The sequence below is a fragment of the Caloenas nicobarica genome, chromosome 2, assembly GCF_036013445.1.
Source record: "Caloenas nicobarica isolate bCalNic1 chromosome 2, bCalNic1.hap1, whole genome shotgun sequence".
In the NCBI taxonomy this organism is placed as follows: Eukaryota; Metazoa; Chordata; class Aves; order Columbiformes; family Columbidae; genus Caloenas; species Caloenas nicobarica.
The window spans coordinates 24,690,283-24,710,034 of record NC_088246.1 but is presented as its reverse complement, the minus strand read 5'-3'; the positions used below and the strand labels follow the sequence as shown (position 1 = coordinate 24,710,034).

General features: G+C 41.0%; 1 protein-coding gene across 2 annotated transcripts in view; it reads right to left on the bottom strand.

The window, feature by feature from the left end:
- The window catches only part of CDK14 (cyclin dependent kinase 14), a 324,587-nt gene that overhangs the window by 251,739 nt on the left and 53,096 nt on the right, over positions 1-19,752 (bottom strand). The window contains exon 3 of one of the 2 annotated variants that reach the window (XM_065629055.1): positions 6,759-6,825. The exons of the other annotated variant lie outside the window; for it this stretch is intronic. Coding sequence (XP_065485127.1) covers positions 6,759-6,825 — 67 coding nt within the window. The remainder of the gene's footprint in view (positions 1-6,758; positions 6,826-19,752) is intronic. 2 annotated transcript variants of the gene reach the window in all.

The following is a 19,752-nucleotide window of genomic DNA, read 5'->3' as shown; positions in this document are numbered from 1 at the left end:
AAAGATAATACTCAATTTTAAAAAAAACCTAGGCATTTCAACCGAGAAGTGAAAACCACTGCTGCTGCTTTGATGTGTTCAAGCAAAAACATGTGCTGCAGTAGAGTTATGACTGTGCTCAGATCAACTCCAAAGAAAAAGCTATAACAGCACAAAACAGCCAAGACTTCTGTAGTTGGTGGCAATCTGCACCTCCAAAGCTGTGAGTTCATCTTGAATAACTTTCAGTGAACAACAAATCCCAGGAATCAAATGGGTCAAAAATCACATCTATTGTTAAAGTCAGAACATCAGTGAGAAGTCCTTGAGCCTCACGGCACATTGAGCTTCTCGTAAAAATATTTCACAAAATTGAAACTGACTGCGAGTATTTTGCGTGACTTTTCATTCACGGCTGACTACCAACAGTATAATCACATTTTATAATTGCATAATTTTATGCATCTGGACTACTTTGCCAAATATGGGGAATTTCTCGCTAATTTGAAAGTTACTGGTGGTGGCTCCACTGCTTTCCCAGGCAGCAGCAAAACCAACCACTCCCATCATTAAGCTCTAGAACTTTCCAAGACAACTCCTCTGCATGACATTAAAATAACATTTGTATAGCCAATATTTATCAACAAAACCCATTTGTTCATTAAAATATCCATTAATTACAGGGAAGTCTGGGCAAGCGTAATTTACACATATTCTCTACAAGTTTAAATACATTTTCTTTGCACTTACACAAACATTTCATAAACTGGGAGAGAATGTATGCAAATGTTCTAAGCCTATAGACTGAAAAGCATCAGAAATGAACTAAATGAAGCTGAGCTTTCACCATATCTTAACAGGTATTATGCTTTTGTCTAGTGTTTTTATCCCCTCACTGCTTACTCGGCAACATTGGTTCAGGTAACTTGTATACGACTTAATATTAAATTAGAAACATCCTACGTGGCAAAACTAAAATACAACTAACATGAATCTTAGAAAATTTCCAGGATGAAATCATAAAGACTGGGTCAAAAGCTTGCTGATATGACGTTTGTTACGAGCTGAGATTACATTTATATAATGTCTAGCTGAAGTTTATCATAAATCTTTTTCAATCAGAAGCTGCAATAGATCTCCTAGTCTGCAGGATGAGATAGCAAGTTCTGCTGTAGCATTAACCTACCCAAATTCTAAAAATTTTTGTAAAACAAAACAAAAATCTTCATCCACACTTTTCACACCATTTCTGACTAGTGCACCATCATAGAATAAGACAATTAACAGATAAAACTTCCAGCTTCTGCATCATCTTTGAGCCAGTCCAGAACTGAGACCAGAACTTTAGAGAAAGAGCATCCACCCAGGAATATGACAAACAAAAGAGCAAGATCACAATACTACTTCAGTTCACCAGCAGCAGAGGGAAAAGCCTGAAAGTTATTTTTACAGAGGCAAAATGATCTGTTTATGTTGTTGATTCAAAAATCTTGTAACACAAAATCACCCCCCTGAATTCAACATTTAGCACTATGCTAAATCCAGAATTATATCTATGCTTGCAGTAGGGAGTGGAACAAAAGGTATCAGTGAAAAATATGCCACACATGAAAGAGATGTATATAATCAATAATTCTGACAATATACAATAAACTTATCTCAAAGGGAAAAAGTAGTCACAGAAAAATATTTACCAAACTATACCAAAACCCAGAAGTCATCATGTACATAGAAGAAGCACTTCATGACTCATGGAGCTGCTGCTTGCATAAGTTGTCCTAATGTTAGTGTTATGATAGTAGGACTTAAGAAAATAAAGTCCTTAAGAGTCTGTTCCTTAACTAACCAAGTTTCCATTCACGTACCTTCCTGCCAGGGTATCAAAAGACGAACCTAACCAAAGATGTTGGAAGCCAATCTGGACCTACCTAAGGGAATACAAACTCAGAAAACAATATTTAACCTGCTCTTTCTGATTTAAGAACACTAACTACATTTTTCTTTAGTTCAGAAGTAGGCTTTGGAGTACCAGTATTTCACGGTCTCTCTGTTGTTTCAATTAATATTTGCCAGGATACTCTCCTTCATTTCAGCATGGTTTGTAAGCTGTAGTAATCATTACATCAGTACCTGAAATATTTAGGAAAATTTTAACACTAGTATTACAAAATTTAATTTACAAACCACGCACAGCACCACCTGACACCTGAATATTTTGCCAGGACTTGAAAGGGAAATAAGTCCAACAAAGCTGTCTGGATCTGCTTGGCAGCTCCTGTGAGCTTCCAGGGGCACATCTACTCTCACGCGGATAGAGAAGTCACCAAAGCCGACAGCCTGAAGCCTCAGCTGACCCAGGCCAAGCATTTCCACAAGCTCTCAGCCCAGCAAGTCCCTACTGACCACGCAGGTCAGGCCAGGACAGCACGTCCAAACTGGTGTGAGGTAAAAGCTTGGTGGCAGCCAGCACCATGACGGGATTTCCCCTAAGGGACATCGTCTGCTACCTCAGGCAGCTGGAGCCCAAGGGAGCTGTGTGACCCGCTCTCCCAGTGCCCAGCCAGCCACCCCTTGGCATCAGCTGGGCACACTGGTGCTGAGTGGGGCCTAATCTCAGGCACTTTCACTGGTACTATCCATCTTCTTGTCTGGGGGTATCTGGGAGAAACAAGAACCACCTGCCTGAGGCAGAGTCCCTGCTTGGAGCTCCGCTTTTTAAATAGCCCACCCAGGCTTACGGTGTGAGGGGGAAAATGTTAACAACTCTGTGTGTATGTTTGGTGTTAGGGATTTTTTTGTTTGGTTTTGTTTAAGATTTGCTCAGCAAAATAACTTTAAAAGACACAGTTAGGTGACCATTTTTGCTATGGGACTTCAAAGGTCGGCTAATTTCCTTGCACCAGGACGTGACACTGATGATTTTTAGCCTGCTCAACTCCAACTTTTTGAAGTCAGAGACACCAAGGAGACTATAGCAAACATTCACTCCTCAGGTAAGCTCTTATCTCCCGCTGTGACAGGCGTCAGCCCCGCTACAAAACTGATCCACACAGAGAAGACTCTCATCTTTACAGAGCACTCGGCACTAACCACCTATTAAACTATGTATTTCTTCCATTCCCCATATGCATTCTTAACTTTTGGCCACATTTTCCACTTTATATATTTTTTTTTCCCTCTAGTTAATTTCAAATCTGTGTTTAACTAAATGTTACCATAGGGAATATTGTTTACCAATAAAAAAATGTACAAAACAATATTGATTTCTTAAGCTCAGAAAACTAAAATGTGAGAACCCCAGACATAGTAGTAACAAAGTGAGCAGAGCTGATGGTTTTACATTTGGGGAGAAAAAAAAAAACAACACTTGGAGGAAGAAAGCTGGACGAAGCAACAACTTTCACATATATATATGTAGATGAAAAAATATCACTTAGAAATACCCTAATTTAAAATTTACTTTAAAAAATCACACGAATCTAAGAGTTTATGGACTTTCATTTCTTGTACAACATGAGAAAAAACACAAATGGTTGGATTACTTCTACGCATTAAACAATGGCAAATGCACTGAAGGTTTGCAATTTATTCATAGTTATAACAATATAAGCAAAGGAAAACTTCCATTAAAAATGTTTGCAGCAGAAATAATGATTGTAATAGAAACATTCAAGGTTATTCTTGATTTTTTAAAAAAAAGCATCTTTACTTTCTGAGATATAACTATGGAAATTAAGTTCCTATAAAGTGTGAAACAGCCCACTTCACATCACTTGCATTGCAGTACATATAGTGTCACACATTTAGAAAACAATTCTTTTAAAATAAGGAACTCCAGCAAAATAATAATGAAATTTTCAGAAAATAATTGAGATAGGAATGAACCTTCCCCCTTTAATCATAGTCAGTGACTAAAAAGAAAAACCCCTTAATTGGCAAGTACAGAAAAAGCAAGCACAAATTGCTGTCAAACTAGTTATTTGATCCCACATTGATATACAACTGATCCCTTCTTGGAGTATAATTCACATACTGCTTAAAGTATAAACATGCTCCTCTAGAAATAAAACCCTCTGCTTCTGTCCTTAACTAGTAATAGCAAAAACCATACTTCAGCACTCTATCATAACTACCACTGTTGGTTTCATTTAAATGCTAGAGCATATGGTGAAATATTTTTTTTGTTCAGTTACACCGGATTTCTGTTGAGATTAATATATGGCTTGATCTACAACTGAAGCACACTAGCTGTCAGTAAAGTCATCGAAAATAATTCAAATTCTTCCATACAATACCCACGTTTCAATCTTTCTGTACTGTACTAATCATAACTGCTGCTATTTTCCTCCTCTCTTTCCCTGAACACACTGCTGCCCTAAGCTTTCATACACTGAAATATTCCACTAAGATCCAAACCACTGCCAACACAATCCTACATGAGCATTCAAGACTGATTACTTAAAATGACCACCTCATTTTTTGTTTTCTTAAATAAAGATAGCATGCAAGAGAAATAAAATAATCCCAGAGGTTAACAAGGCAAAAAGATATTCTGGTGTCCATGACAGAGCATGTATTTATAAAGGATCATTTTAATTTTATTTTCCACCAAGAAGCAAATCTGTAACATATAAAGACATTTATTCAGATCTTGCAAGATGCACAGACTTGTTAGCAGAGATGAAAAAGTGGCTGATCACGTCCTTCACTCACTCGTCCCAGAGGGCGTTCAGCCAAGCATACATCGGAAAAAATTGCCCATACTATCCTCTTAATACAATAATAAGTAAGGCTGCCGGAGAGAGAAATACCAAGCTGTATCGAGAAAAGCATCGCTTTTAAGCCTTCCCCTACCTTTTCCCCGGTATTTACAAGCCGCAGGCAGTGCTGCCGGGGAGTCTCACCAGGGTGGCTGCTGAGAGGTCTCATGTGGCGTTCCCAGCTTCCCACCGCCTCCCTCTGCCTGGATTTTAAGCATTCCCGAGAAAACCCACCCTGACATGCACAGAATGAATCCTGCTCAAGTTGTAAGCATGTGATAACTGGGTTTTGGGTTGAAACAGGAAACTCCAGTACGTAATTAATCCCAGAGATTTAAACAAGACCCATCTTACCGTTTTGCTGTTGCCGAGATCAGGTTAGATTCACCTGCAACTCTTTGGCATCTCTCTAGCAATGTTAGTGTTTGCAGTCAGGCCGGGCTCATTCAGCAACTGAATTCACAACATCTTTCTGCACTAGCAAGCTGAAATGGTACGGCTGTACTACAGCTAAGAAAGGGGGAAATCTAAAGCAGAAAACAAAGAAATCCCTCAAGACAGGGTAATCCCAGCAGAGTAAAATATGAAAGGTACAGATGAGCACCAAGGGTACAATATTTCTCTGTCTGAATTTCACCAGCAATACCATGCTCTTCCCAAAAAGATTTTTTTTTTTTTTATATATATGATGGACTTGCCTGTGGAGTTCCCAGAAAGGCAGAGTATCCAGGCTCTGCAGCAGCATTGCAGCCAAAGTAACCATGCATATGCTATCTAGGCAATTTACAGCAATCTTTTGGAAAATATATTGATTTACAATGTAACATTGCCTCAACCCAGTACAGAACTGTAGCCAAAACAGTTAATGATGAGTTCATAGGAATTAAGGGAAAAAACTCAACATTCAATCAAAAGGATGCAAGTAATCATCCCCAACTCAATTACATCCCAGAATTGAAGGAAATCAGCAAGTTCTTGAGTGATGAATGATATTAAAACCATAACCTAAGGGCATCTGGAAATAGCACTATGAATGCCACTGTCCACTTTTACACAAACAACAAACATGAAAAAGCATTTTTAAATGTATTGAGCCAAAATATGCCCTCTGAAGTTAATCCTAGCGTCGTAAGGATGAAACATAGTATTTAATTTATGAACATATTAAATATGCAAAGCTGTGAGTAAGCGACAGACACCTACTCTGTGCTGGGAAGCTACTGCTCAGCCCAAGTGAGCTTGGGCGTAGTACGAGGGAAGAGGGCAGCAGGAGCAGACCCTCCAGGAGGGCTTCTCCAAAAGGGAGGCAGCAAATCTTCTCCATCTCCTACTCCTACAGCAGCCCCTGCTGGCCTGTGCTTCAGATGGCTCCTGGCTCCCCAGAACTCTCCTGGGGTTGGGGGAGCATTGGGCAGCTCAACTGAGATGACATCCTGAAATATGCAGAAATATTTTTCTTTTTTACTTAATGAGGAGGTGCAATGGGACCAGCAGGTGAAACACAGCCCTGGCTCACACCCTGGGCAACCCCAGTGACCCATGTCACAAGACCAACAGAAACAGGCTCCCCCATAGAGTCTCACTTTGAAGAAAGCAGGGCATGCTTGAACTCCACACATTTGCTCAAGTCTCACCACAGCCATCAAGTCTTAAACATGTGCTTAAATACTTCTTGACTCAAGGTTCATGGCTGAATCTAGCATCAGTGGCTTCAGTGGCAATAAAACTTGAATGGCATGAGCAAATTCCATGAGAAGCTCCCAAAATAAAGTACAACTTGTTATTTTTTCCCTTCATCTACTTCCCAGCCTTAGTCACAGAGGGATGTTCCAGAATGCTATTCAGTTTCTTAGCTTGGTTTCCAAGCAGATAGAAGGCTTCACTTCTCCCAAAAAAAGATGACTTCTGCTCCATAGGCCCAAATATTCTTCTCAGGTATCTCAAGCATCAGGGCCCAAAGAAAGCATGAAAAAAAAGCTTCCAGTTGAAATGATGAGAAAATGCATTCAAAACACTTACATTTCTTGCCCTTATTCTGTCAACTTCAAATCTGCCCAAGGATGAGGGAGAACAGGACAGAAGGATCCTCAGAAAAAAAAAAAAAGCTGGTAAGAACCTACAAAGCGAATATGTGCCAAAAAGACAGGCATCATGTCAAAGGAAAGTGGTGGAGAGCCATGGGGTAATGAAACACAAAAGGCAGCCAGAAAAACAGGGAACTGCGTTCCAGAAGCAAGCAAGGTGTTGAGCCAAGGCACAGAGACCAAGAACAAGCCAAACAGCCTACAAAGTAATGGGACCTGACTCAAAGAAGCCAAATCCTTCCTTATTTTAAAGTTTATTACTTTCACTGCGGTAAAAAAATCTGACTTGACTGCATTAAAGCCCTTCTTGTTGCCTTTGACATCCCTCAAAAGATTCTATTCCAGTTGAGCTTTGGCTTTCCTAAGTGCACCTCTGCATGCCTGGAAGATGTCCTTCGCAGTTACTTGTCCCCACTTCCACATGCTGCATACTTCCTTTTTACATTTGAGGCTTGTTAGGAGCTCTTTGTTCATCTATGAAGGCTTAACAGCATTTTTGCTTGACTCCTACTATTCTTATTCCCCTCCTTTCCCTGTGCTAGCCCCCTCCCTTCCCCTACTCCCAATCTCATTTGCAGACAGTGGTTGAACACAAATTTGTGCTCCGCTGCTGCCCATGGTACCCCAGAGAGGACTGGGAAACCTGGCTGGCAGGCAAAGGCTGTGTAGAGCAACAACAGGAATCGATGTACCACACAGTGCCCCCTGCACCATGGTGCTGGTTTGTTTTCCAAGGGGGTAGGAATGTAGCTGAACTAAACCTTGTGAGAGGGGTCAAAGACAACAGAAAGAGCTTCTTCAAATACACGGCAGATAAAACTAACACTAGAGGCAATGTAGGCCCACTGATGAATGGGGTGGGTGCCCTGGTGACAGAAGATACAGAGGAGGCAGAGTTACTGAATGCCTTCTTTGTCTCTGTCTACTCTGCCGGAGGCTGTCCTGAGGAGCCCCGTACCCCTGAGGCCCCAGAGGAAGGCAGGGCAATGGAGGAGTCTGCCTTGGTGGGTGAGGACTGGGTTAGAGAGCAATTAAGCAATCTGGACATCCATAAATCCATGGGTCCAGACGGGACGCACCCGCAGGTGCTGAGGGAGCTGGCTGAAGTCATTGCTGGACCGCTCTCCATCATCTTTGCTAAGTTGTGGGAAATGGGAGAGGTGGCTGAGGACTGGAGGAAAGCAAATGTCACTCCGGTCTTCAAAAAGGGCAAGAAGGAGGACCTGGGTAACTATAGACAGGTCAGCCGCACCTCCATCCCTGGAAAGGTGATGGAACAACTTATCCTTGGTGCCATCTCAAGGCATATCAACGATATGAGGGTCATTAGGGGCAGTCAACATGTCTTCATCAAGGGGAAGTCATGCTTAACCAACCTCTTAGCCTTTATGAGGACATAACGAGAGGGATAGATGATGGAAAAGCCATGGATGTGGTCTATCTTGATTTCAGAAAAGCATTTGACACAGTCTCCCACAGCATCCTTGCTGCTAAACTGAGGAAGCATGGACTGGATGATCAGCTAGTGAGGTGGACTGTGAAATGGCTGAAGGAAAGAAGCCAGAGTTGTGGTCAGTGGGGCAGAGTCCAGTTGGAGGCCTGTATCTAGTGGAGTGCCTTAAGGGTTGGTAGTGGGACCAGTACTATTCATTACATTCATCAGTGACTTGGATGAGGGAAGAGAGTGCACTGTCAGCAAGTTTGCTGATGACACCAAACTGGGAGGAGTGGCTGACACGCCAGAAGGCTGTGCTGCCATCCAGCGAGACCTGGACAGGCTGGAGAGTTGGGCAGGAAAAAATTTAATGAAATATAACAAGGGCAACTGTAGAGTCTTGCATCTGGGTAGGAACAACCCCAGGTTCCAATATAAGTTGGAGAACGACCTGTTAGAGAGCAGTGTAGGGGAAAGGGACCTGGGGGTCCTGGTGGACAGCAGGATGACCATGAGCCAGCACTGTGCCCTTGTGGCCAAGAAGGCCAATGGCATCCTGGGGTGTATTAGAAGGGGAGTGGTTAGTAGGTCAAGAGAGGTTCTCCTTCCCCTCTACTCTGCCCTGGTGAGACCTCATCTGGAATATTGTGTCCAGTTCTGGGCCCCTCAGTTCAAGAGGACAAGGAACTGCTTGAGAGAGTCCAGCGCAGAGCAATGAAGATGATTAAGGGAGTGGAGCATCTCCCTTATGAGGAAAGGCTGAGGGAGCTGGGTCTCTTTAGCTGGGAGAAGAGGAGACTGAGGGGTGACCTCATCAATGTTTACAAATATGTAAAGGGTGAGTGTCAGGAGGATGGAGCCAGGCTCTTCTCAGTGACAACCAATGATAGGACAAGGGGCAATGGGTACAAACTGGAACACAGGAGGTTCCACTTAAATATGAGAAGAAACTTCTTCTCAGTGAGGGTGACAGAACACTGGAACAGGCTGCCCAGGGAGGCTGTGGAGTCTCCTCTGGAGACATTCAAAACCCACCTGGACACCTTTCTGTGTAACTTCATCTGGGTGTTCCTGCTCCGACGGGGGAATTGGACTAGGTGATCTTTTGAGGTCCCTTCCAATCTCTAACATTCTGTGATTCTGTGATTTTATAAAGACATTTCAATACCATTAAAAAAAAAAAAAAAAGTCAAATACATACGGGTCAGGTTTTAAAACGCTTCATGGAAAACAGCTGCAAATACTAGCTTCACATTATCAGTACTCTAAGTCATGCCACCCTTTCATCCTAGGGCAGGCTCCAAAATGCTCTCTGGTACTTGAGAACAGTTTCTCACATATAAGGAGGCATCCTTGGCGCTTTTCACAGTAATATACAGCCATCTGCAAACTGGTACACTTAAAACACAGAGATTACACAATGTGACAGTTCTGGTGGTCAATTACCTAAACATGCAAACCATCATTTACTAACACAGCACAGTGGAAAGAATGCCAGTAGTTACCCCGAGTTCTGTGTGGTCGTGCTTCATATTGTTCAGTTACAATTTGTAAGTAATGTCCTGTTTCCATTAGTCTACATTAAATCACCCAAGACAGAGGAGGGGAGAGCAGAAGCAAGGGAGAAAGGTGGTTAACTGTTCCTCCCTTGCCAGGAATAACCACATTCAGGAATTTGTACAAGTACCATATGTCTACATGAGCCCATTTTCTCCTCACAGGAGAAACTCCACGACTGAGGAGAACCACTGCTTCTCAACACGTACCCTTCCATTTTGACAACTACAGCTTGAATACAAAAGGAAAAGGTAAACACACTTTACAGGTCCAAAACAGTCAGATCTGCAGCATGATTGGCAGTTGATACATGCACATGCCAGATGCAGAGCTTAGTAAGGTATGGAATTTCATAATTATTATACTTTTGAGGAAAGGGAAGATTTGTAGGCCTTTCCACTAGGGGTGGGCATCTAATTAGATAGAAAACAGGACTCCAATATACTTTAACCTGCAATAATAAACATGCCTTGCTATATAAAAATAAATGAAGTCTTCTCTCTGTCATGTCTCGCTCATACTTGCAAAAACAAACCAAGCTATTACACACAGAATTCTATCTCAGCTAGTATGTGTTCATGCCTTTACAATATTTTCAAATTACACTGTAAAGAATGCCTATCTGGAAAGAATATGAAGCCTATACTAAGTGTCAGGTGAAATAATCTGCATCTTGTTTGCCTAAATTCCTCATCCACAGCTGAGAGACAGTAAGTGACAGCAGAGTCATTCATCTTCAGCATCATACAGTTACATGTGCTGTCAGCAGTAGCAGCATTTCACCACGGAATTGGAGGTATCTTTGCAATACGTGAATAAAATTCTAGACAAAAGAATGCCCATAGTTCCTAAGACTTATGATGTACCTATATATACACATAACCTCATGTTCAGGTGCTAAGTCTTAATGTTACTACTATCTTGTGTAAAAAGTACCACAACCTAGACTACTCAGGAAAAAAAAAAAAAAAGTCGTACATTTAAATCAACATCTCAGTCAATCATTTTTCAAAAAGACCACAAGGAACTTACGCAGTATAAAATTCTAATGTATGCACTTTGCCTGGAAGACAATAAGAATCAGTAAGATGCCTTAGTGGAGTAGTTTTAATTAAACTAACCCATCTAACCCAATCTAGTTGAAGATGTCCCTGCTCATTGCATGTGGGCTGGACTAGATGACCTTTGAAGGTCCCTTCCTCCCTTCCAACCAAACTGTTCTATGATTGTATGACCTATGATGACATACATTTCCTAAAACTACATAGTTGACCAAAAAAAAAAAATTTAGCTAATCAGAAAAATGTAGTAATATTTCTGTGACACAAATTTTAATGATGAATACTAGAGACACGGTTTCACAGTTTACAAAGGTTTTCTTTAGGAAGAGCTAGAAAGAATTAACAATAGCTGTTTAATATATACCAGTATACCTTCCTCAGGGAAGAATCTCTGAAAATGTTTCATTTTCAAGTTACATATATTGCTACACCTCATCTCATACAGCAATGAAACTCAATGAAACCCCATTTCAAAGTCATAGAATTATAGCTAGGAGAAGAAAGCTTTCTATAAATGAATTAAAACTTAATACAAAAAGATGAGTTCACCTTCATCTTTCTCAAGTTTAAATATGCCATGCACTGAAATTCTTGTCTTATTTGACAGCAGTGCATTTTATCTTCCCTTCTTTTTCACTTTGAGATACTCACATGAAAGGCTTTGTTGGGTTTTGTGTGTTTTTTGCTTCTTCCTTATTATTATTTCACCTGATGTCTTTCTACATTGCAAAGGAAAAAACAAATCTCAGGTTTTCTAAATAAAAAAAAAAAAAGATTTATGCACAACATGTAGGCTCTGGTGGTTAAAAAAATATAGACCCAAATCAGCCTCTACATTCCTATGATGTAGACAAGACACTAGAATAAGTTACATGTTTAAAGTATCCACTTTGAAAAATCCATATCTATTCTACTCTTCTTCACTAAGCATTGTTCATTTGAGCCACAATTTCAGTCCCTAAGGCTTTTACTATCTGCTGAGTTTGCCACACAACACAAATGGTGAATTCACGTTATAACAATAGAGCAACCACCTTCAGATGGGAATAACTGTTCACAAACCTTGCGCCAGGATTCAACTACCAACATACAAGTGAAAGACTTCAGCTCACCAGCACTGTTCAGCTGCCTCTGACCCTCTCTTACAGGCTTCATTAGCAAGGTTAATCAAAATTTCTGGTGAAAAATCCACTGAGGAGCACAGCAAAAGATTATGTGGTCTATGAATTCAAGTTTCCTGGTGTCCTCTGTGGGAAGTGTAGAAACTCTATGGAAATAAGCATCCTAAATGATGAAACTCTGAAGGCATCCTGAAAGTGAGATGATATGGCCAACTACCTTAGGCATCATCTACATTATGTTCAGAAAACTAATCAGAACTCTACAGTACACACAGAAACTACTTTTATAGGATACCAGACAGCTAGAGAAGGTGTTCTTGGATTGACTTGAAGCCCAAAATTTAATCTACATTAAAGTTTAATTTATACTGTATTTTCTCAGTGAAGGACAATGATGAATGTTCAGGTGAACTGTGCAGTTAGAAACTATTCCTTCTCTTGCAAAGCAAACTAAAAAAATCTCTGATTATTTCTCACTAAGTAGGAACTACAAAGGAGCTAAAGAAATGTTGCGCAATTATTGTCTCTTCACCAGCATAAATTCAGCTTGTGATCTTACAGGTTACTATCTCATCTTTCCTCAGTCCCCTGTTTTACACTCTAATCAGTTGTAATCTATTACCTTCAGCTCAATGGAAGCTATATTGCTCTTCTAACTGATCATTCTTGTCTTCTCCTTCTGTGTCATCTTCTGTCTCACTTTTCTTACATGATGGCTAATCTTTGATATGATATTTACACAAACAGGATTTCTGCAATAATATTATGGCAGATTTGGTTTGGTTCTCCTTTCTTTTCCTATTGTTTTCTGAAGGTTTACTTACTTTTTAGACTTGTGCTGAACTCTGAGTCCCTATCTTCAAGTTATTATCCAGTGACTCCATAATTCTTATCCAGAATAATGTAATTTGTTTACACTTACCATGACAAATTCAGAGCTGCATTTAAGTTCTTCATATGCATCAGCTTGTACATATCAGCATAAAATGCCATTATTATTTTATCATCCAAACAGTCTAAACGGTAAAATTCTTGGGCAACTTTTGGCAGTTCAACTAACAACAGCTCTTTAAAATGTGCCAATTTTTCATCCCTCTTCCATGTCTTTGTCTTCTACCTGGAGAGTTAGTTGCCATTCCCCTCTAAGTCTCAAAACTGGGTATTTTATCTGTTCTGCAGGTCATACACAACAGATGTGACAAATGTATAAGCATCATGCAGATCACAATGACTGGCAAATCTGATGACAGCAAAACACTAGGTTAGATGGTGATATGCTATGAGATTAAAGAAGTGGCTGACAAAAATTAAATACACACACTCAGGTCATACCCGATTCGAGAATAACCTTAGTCTTCATGATACAATATGAGAAGCACCTGTGAGAAACATCTCACCTCCTTCCAGCTGTATTTGTCTGCCTAATGGACGAGAGTTTCACTGCAGTTGCCCATGCCCTTGTTATTTACTAATTAAATTGGCACAGAATTATGTATATCAAAAAGACATGTGAAACCTCTACCTGATGCAATGCTGAGTCAAATGCTCACAGGAAACAAACAGCAGAACTGCAGGTATTGCACTAATATTTAACTGTTCTTTGGTTAAATACAAAGTGTTGGTTTTGACCTATAAAGCCCTTTAATGTTTGGGTCACTAGCCCCTTGCAGACTGCTTTTCTTGTCCCGTTTTATCTCAGTAATTCAGACAAGAGGGTTGCATTCACCTGGGCATTCTCACTGAAGGGCACTTCGGTCTAGAAGTTGATAAAGCCTTAATGCATGTTGAGCAGCTTATCTATTTTGCCAGGACCTCTTGGGTGAGAAGTAGAAAACATCTCAGGAGGGGCAAGCTGCTGAACACAGAAAACTTCGGAAAGGACAAGGGAGAAATCCTCTTCTTTGTACTAAAAAAGCTATCTCCACAAAATACTGTTAGTGGTGGCACAGCTACAGCAGCTTACCTGTTCACAGAGCATCCATTCTCACAGAGAATTCCACCTAAATATTTTTTTCCTCCTCAGACCACCTTTTTAGCATCCCTGGAGCTAGACTCCATTAGAACATGTTCTTAAAAAGACACCCTGGATATAATCTGCCATACCATCTTATTGTGAAGTAGAAGACCATGGATTTTCATGTGACAGAGCACAGAGTGGCTACACAGGGCTGGAATGGATTTATATATCAACAGATTTGTTCTTTGCAGCTCAAAAGCAAATATGTGGCCTAACAAGAAAATTCAAGAAGCCTCAAATATTTTAATAATTTAAAATTAATTTCAGAGAGGGAAAAGAATTTCCATTACCTTGTTTCAGATATTCAGTAATCTCCTGAATTTCAGCAATAATTTTTAAATTAAACACAATGTTTCAATCTAACAAAATCAAATGCAGATGAAACTTCTCTTGGTTAAATGACATGAAAAAAATACATTGATTAATCTATCTAGCTTATATCTATCTCTCTTGTATCAGGCTGAAGACTGCCTACCACATGAGGAAAGATAAGACATTAAGGCCTATGACAAAAGAGGTGAATGATTCCATAGAATAGACAGGTTGAAGGTTGAGAATGGATATCTTCTTCCACTTAAATCATTGCTAAAGGATTTACAGCACTGTTTCAGGCATTTCAAGTCAGAAAGTCTACAAAACAATGAACATTTACAACTTTACATGAGAGCTTTCTGTAGTATCAGAGGTGGGCCGTTGCTTGCTTCCAAACACTAAGAAAAAAAAAAAAAAACAAACAAACCAAAAAACACTTGTAGGAGTTAGTCATAATATATAAAACCACCATACATTGCTTTAATACTTCACTATTTTTGTTTTGGCTATTCAAGAATGTATCTGAAGTCATAGAATCACAGAATCATAGAATCATTTTGGTTGGAAGAGACCCTCAGGATCATCGGGTCCAACCATAACATAAACCTAGCACTAAACCATGTCCCTAAGAACCTCATCTACACGTCTTTTAAACACCTCCAGGGATGGTGACTCAACCGCTTCCCTGGACAGCCTGTTCCAATGCCTGACAACCCTTTCTGTGAAGAAGTTTTTCCTAATATCCAATCTAAACCTCCCCTGGTGCAACTTGAGGCTGTTTCCTCTTGTGCTACCACTTGCTACTTGGAAGAAGAGACCAACACCCTCCATGCTACAACCTCCTTTCAGGTAGTTGTAGACAGTGATAAGGTCTCCCCTCAGCCTCCTTTTCTCCAGGCTAAACAGCCCCAGTTCCCTCAGCCACTCTTTATCAGACTTGTGTTCCAGACCCCTCACCAGCTTCATCGCCCTCCTATGCACTCTCTCCAGTACCTCAATGTCCTTCTTGTAGTGAGGGACACAACACTGAACACAGGATTCAAGGTACAGCCTCACTAGCACCAAGTACAGTGGCACAATCACTTCCCTAGTCCTGCTGGCCACACTATTCCTGATACAAGCCAGGATGCTGTTGGCCTTTTTGGCCACCTGGGCACACTGATGGCTCATATTCAGCCGGTTGTCAATCAACACGTCCAGATCCCTCTCTGCCAGGCAGCTTTCCAGCCACTCTTCCCTGAGCCTGTAGCATTGCCTGGGGTTGTTGTGACCCAAGTGCAGGATCTGGCACTTGGCCTTGTTAAACTTCATGCAATGGGCCTCAGGCCAATGATCCAGTCAGTCCAGATTCCTCTGTGTGGCCATCCTACCCTCCAGCAGATCAACATTCCTACCCAATTTGGTGTCCTCTGCAAGCTTACTAAGGTGCACTCAATCCTCTCATCCAGATCATTGATAAAGAGATTAAACAGAACTGGCGCCAGTACTGAACCCTGGGGAACACCACTCGTGTCCAGCCGCCAACTGGATTTCACTCCATTCACCACAGCTCTTTGGGCCCGGTCCTCCAGCCAGTTCTTTATCCAATGCAGAGTACACCCATCCAGGCCATGAGCTGCCAGCTTCTCCAGGAGAATGCTGTGGGGTATGGTGTCAAAGGCTTTATTGAAGTCTAAGTGCACAACATCCACAGCCTTTCCCTCATCTACTAGGTGGGTCACCTTGTCATAGAGTGAGATCAGGTTGGTCGAACAGGACTTGCCTCTCATAAACCCATGCTGACTGGGCCTGATCGCTTGTTTTTCTTGTGTGTGCCATGTGATGTTACTCAAGATCATCTGCTCCATGACCTGCCCTGGGACTGAGGTCAGACTGACAGGTCTGTAGCTCCCTGGATCCTCCTTCTGGCCCTTCTTGTAGATGGGCGTCACGTTTGCCAACTTCCAGTCAACTGGGACCTCCCCAGTTAGCCAGGATTGCTGACAGGTAATGGAAAGTGGCTTAGTGGTCACCTCCATCAGCTCCCTCAGCACCCTTGAATATATCCCATCTGGCCCCACAGACTTCACAGAATCACAGAATGTTAGGGATTGGAAGGGACCTCGAAAGATCATCTAGTCCAATCCCCCTGCCAGGGCAGGAACACCTAGGTGAGGTTACACAGGAAGGCGTCCAGGCGGGTTTTGAATGTCTCCAGAGAAGGAGAATCCACAATCCCCCTGGGCAGCCTGTTCCAGTGTTCCGTCACCCTCACTGAGAAGAAGTTTCTTCTCACATTTAAGTGGAACCTCTTGTGTTCCAGCTTGAACCCATTACCCCTTGTCTTACTGTTGGTTGTCACCGAGAAGAGCCTGGCTCCATCCTCGTGACACCCACCCTTTATATATTTATAAACATTGATGAGGTCACCCCTCAGTCTCCTCTTCTCCCGGCTAAAGAGACCCAGCTCCCTCAGCCTTTCCTCATAAGGGAGATGCTCCACTCCCTTAATCATCTTTGTGGCCCTGCGCTGGACTCTCTCCAGCAGTTCCCTGTGTGAGGGAAACACACTTGCGGGTGTCCAAGTGGTGTAGCAGGTCACTAACCATTTCCCCTTGGATTATTGGGGCTTCATTCTGCTCCCCATCCCTGTCTTCTGGCTCTGCACATATCAAACTATTTTGCAGGAGAAGAATGATGCAGCCATGTATCTCTCCTAAAGTACGGTTGCCTTGGTGTTCAGACGCTAACTTCTTCAGAACTTACGCAAGATTAAATCTACTTGCAAAATTTTCTGTGGGAAAAAAACCAAACCTAGTACTATATTTAATTTCTGGCTGATTTAGCAGAAGATTACTATGAAAAGAATTCTTACTGTACTATAAAACAAAGCAAACCCCTATAAATCAGTCATTCTCATAATCTAAGAGGCCCCATGACTATCTACACACAGTTAAAATAATAATAATGTATTGTTTCAGATATTTTCTTAAGAGAAATCTCACATTGTTTTCTAGAAAGGAACAATAAACTCTCAAAAAATGAGGTAGCATGAGCTATGTGGTTGTTGGACAAAATTATGCAGCAGTGAACACAGTTTGTTCACATTCTGGATATTAAGAAACTTCTCTTATCAAGCAGAATCACTGATGCTTGATTTTTCTGTTGCTCTCCCAATTAGTACGATGTCTTCTTAATTAAAACTTAAAAATAAAATCAGTATTACTCCAGCAGCTTAGTCATTATAATAAGATTCCACTCCACTAGACTATTGACAGACATGAGATGAGCATCCATGGCCAAGTTTGCCACCAATTCAAGTGAAAGAGGGAGGGAACCCTGCCCTTCCTTGTCTTCTGCTTCGGTGGGGGCATTCGGAAGCAGAACAGTTGAGAGGCAAGAAGAGAATTGATTGAGAAAACTGTGGTGATACTAACTACTAACAAGAAAAAGCCAAGAAGGAAACTTGCAGCAAGACAGGTACCCCGTTTCCCTGAAAATAAGACCTACCCCAAAAATAAGCCCTAGCAGGATTTTTCAGGATTTTTGAAAATGGTCGAAATATAAGCCCTACTCCAAAAATAAGCCACAGCTACAGTTCATTAAAAAAGTCAATTTAAATAGTGTCCGGGCAGCTATACATGTAAAAAGGTAAGCATCTTTGGGAGCAAAAATTGTGTAAGACCCTGTCTTATTTTCGGGAAAACAGGATACTTGTCATTTTAGTTATGTGCTCTTGGCCATAATATATCTTTTATTTCTGTAAAAAGTAGTTTTAGTTTGCAATCCGAATAATGTAATTGCTGTAACTTTATATAATTTTTTCTCTCATGCTCTCTAGTGTCTGCTATTCAAATAAAGCACTCCATCTTCAGCCAGGTTGTGCCTGCCTCATGTAATGCCAATGAGTAAAAGTATGCCTCCCATGTAACATTAGGCAATCGCTACTCAGCTTTTAAGATGTCACCCAAAGAAAAATAACCCAGCCTACAAACAGATGTATGTGCTCAGCAATAGGACATAAGAAAATGGAACAAAGCTGCATCAGGGGAAGTCGATAATGGACATTAGGGAAAGGTTCTTCACTGAGAGGGTGGTTGGTCACTGGAACAGGCTCCCAAGGGAAGCGGTCATGGCACCAAACCTGTCAGAATTGAAGGAGCATCTGGATGATACTCTCAGTCACATGGTTTAGTTTTAGGTAGTCCTGTGAGGAGCAGGGATTTAGATTCGATGATCCTTATGGATGCCTTGCAACTTAAGATATTCTATGATTCTATGTGTACATCACCATTTTATTGGATAAGGCCCTGTGTTTACAAAACCTTTTACGGGATCAGGAACAAAACAAAAGTTGTACCATAAAAACCAATACTGTATTTAGTTAAGAATGGTAAGTGGAAAAGGAGGTCTAGAACAGGAGAGCATCAAAATATATAAATTACATTTCCCCTAGAGTGTTTCAAGGACAAACTGCAACTTAAAGTTTCACTGAGGAAAGGTTTGAAGGTCTCAGAAATGTAAATGCTGCAGAACAACTCTTTTGAGGTATGATTCCCAACAGAACTGGATGCCTTTGAAAGAATGTATATGCATGAGGTACACTAGCATAACATTATGGCTGCTGCCTGACACAATTTTGACAAAAATGACTGACAACATTCCTGCAATGTTTTTAGAGCTTATAATATTGAGGGCTCATATGTCTAATAGGGTATCTGTCTGTCCTCAGAAAAGGCTGTGGAAATAATTTAAAAGGTAAAAAGACTGAGTACTAACAGATATGATTACTAAGGCAATAAAAATTCAGACAAGAAGAATTCCATCTAAGATTCCACTGAAGCCACAGTGATGTAAAAAATCAAGTGTAAGATCACTTTAAAATGTCTTATGGCTGCATTTGATTTTCACGTCAGCCACATTCAAAATGTTACAATAAAAATATACACCTCATGCTCTACACTTATATCTGAGATGTTTATATTCCTGGGGAGTCTCATTAACCACAGTGCAACCAATACACTGAGAGATAAACACACAAAAGGCTGGTTGTTCTTTAACTGCCCCTGACAGCAAGAACTACCGATTACAACACATGCACAGATGGCTAATTGGTTTTATCACAGTTTTCGCAGCTCTGGGAAGGGGGACACCACCTTTCTCAATTTCTCTGAACACCAGTACCAGCAGCACAAGAATTCATGTGTCCAGCCCCCTCGGGTCCTGTTGCCCCACTTGGTCAAAAAATAAAAGAGAAAAAAAAAATTTTACAGTAGTTTATGAGACACATTCAACATGGCCAATGCAATTTTAAGTAGGTCTTCAATATACACATTGGTTTCATCTCTTAGTTACTTTTGAAATGCTAAGAAGATTGTCACATAAATACCAAATTATAAACATTTCAGAACAAGAACAAAGGTTGTGAGACTCGCATTTGGGTTGTC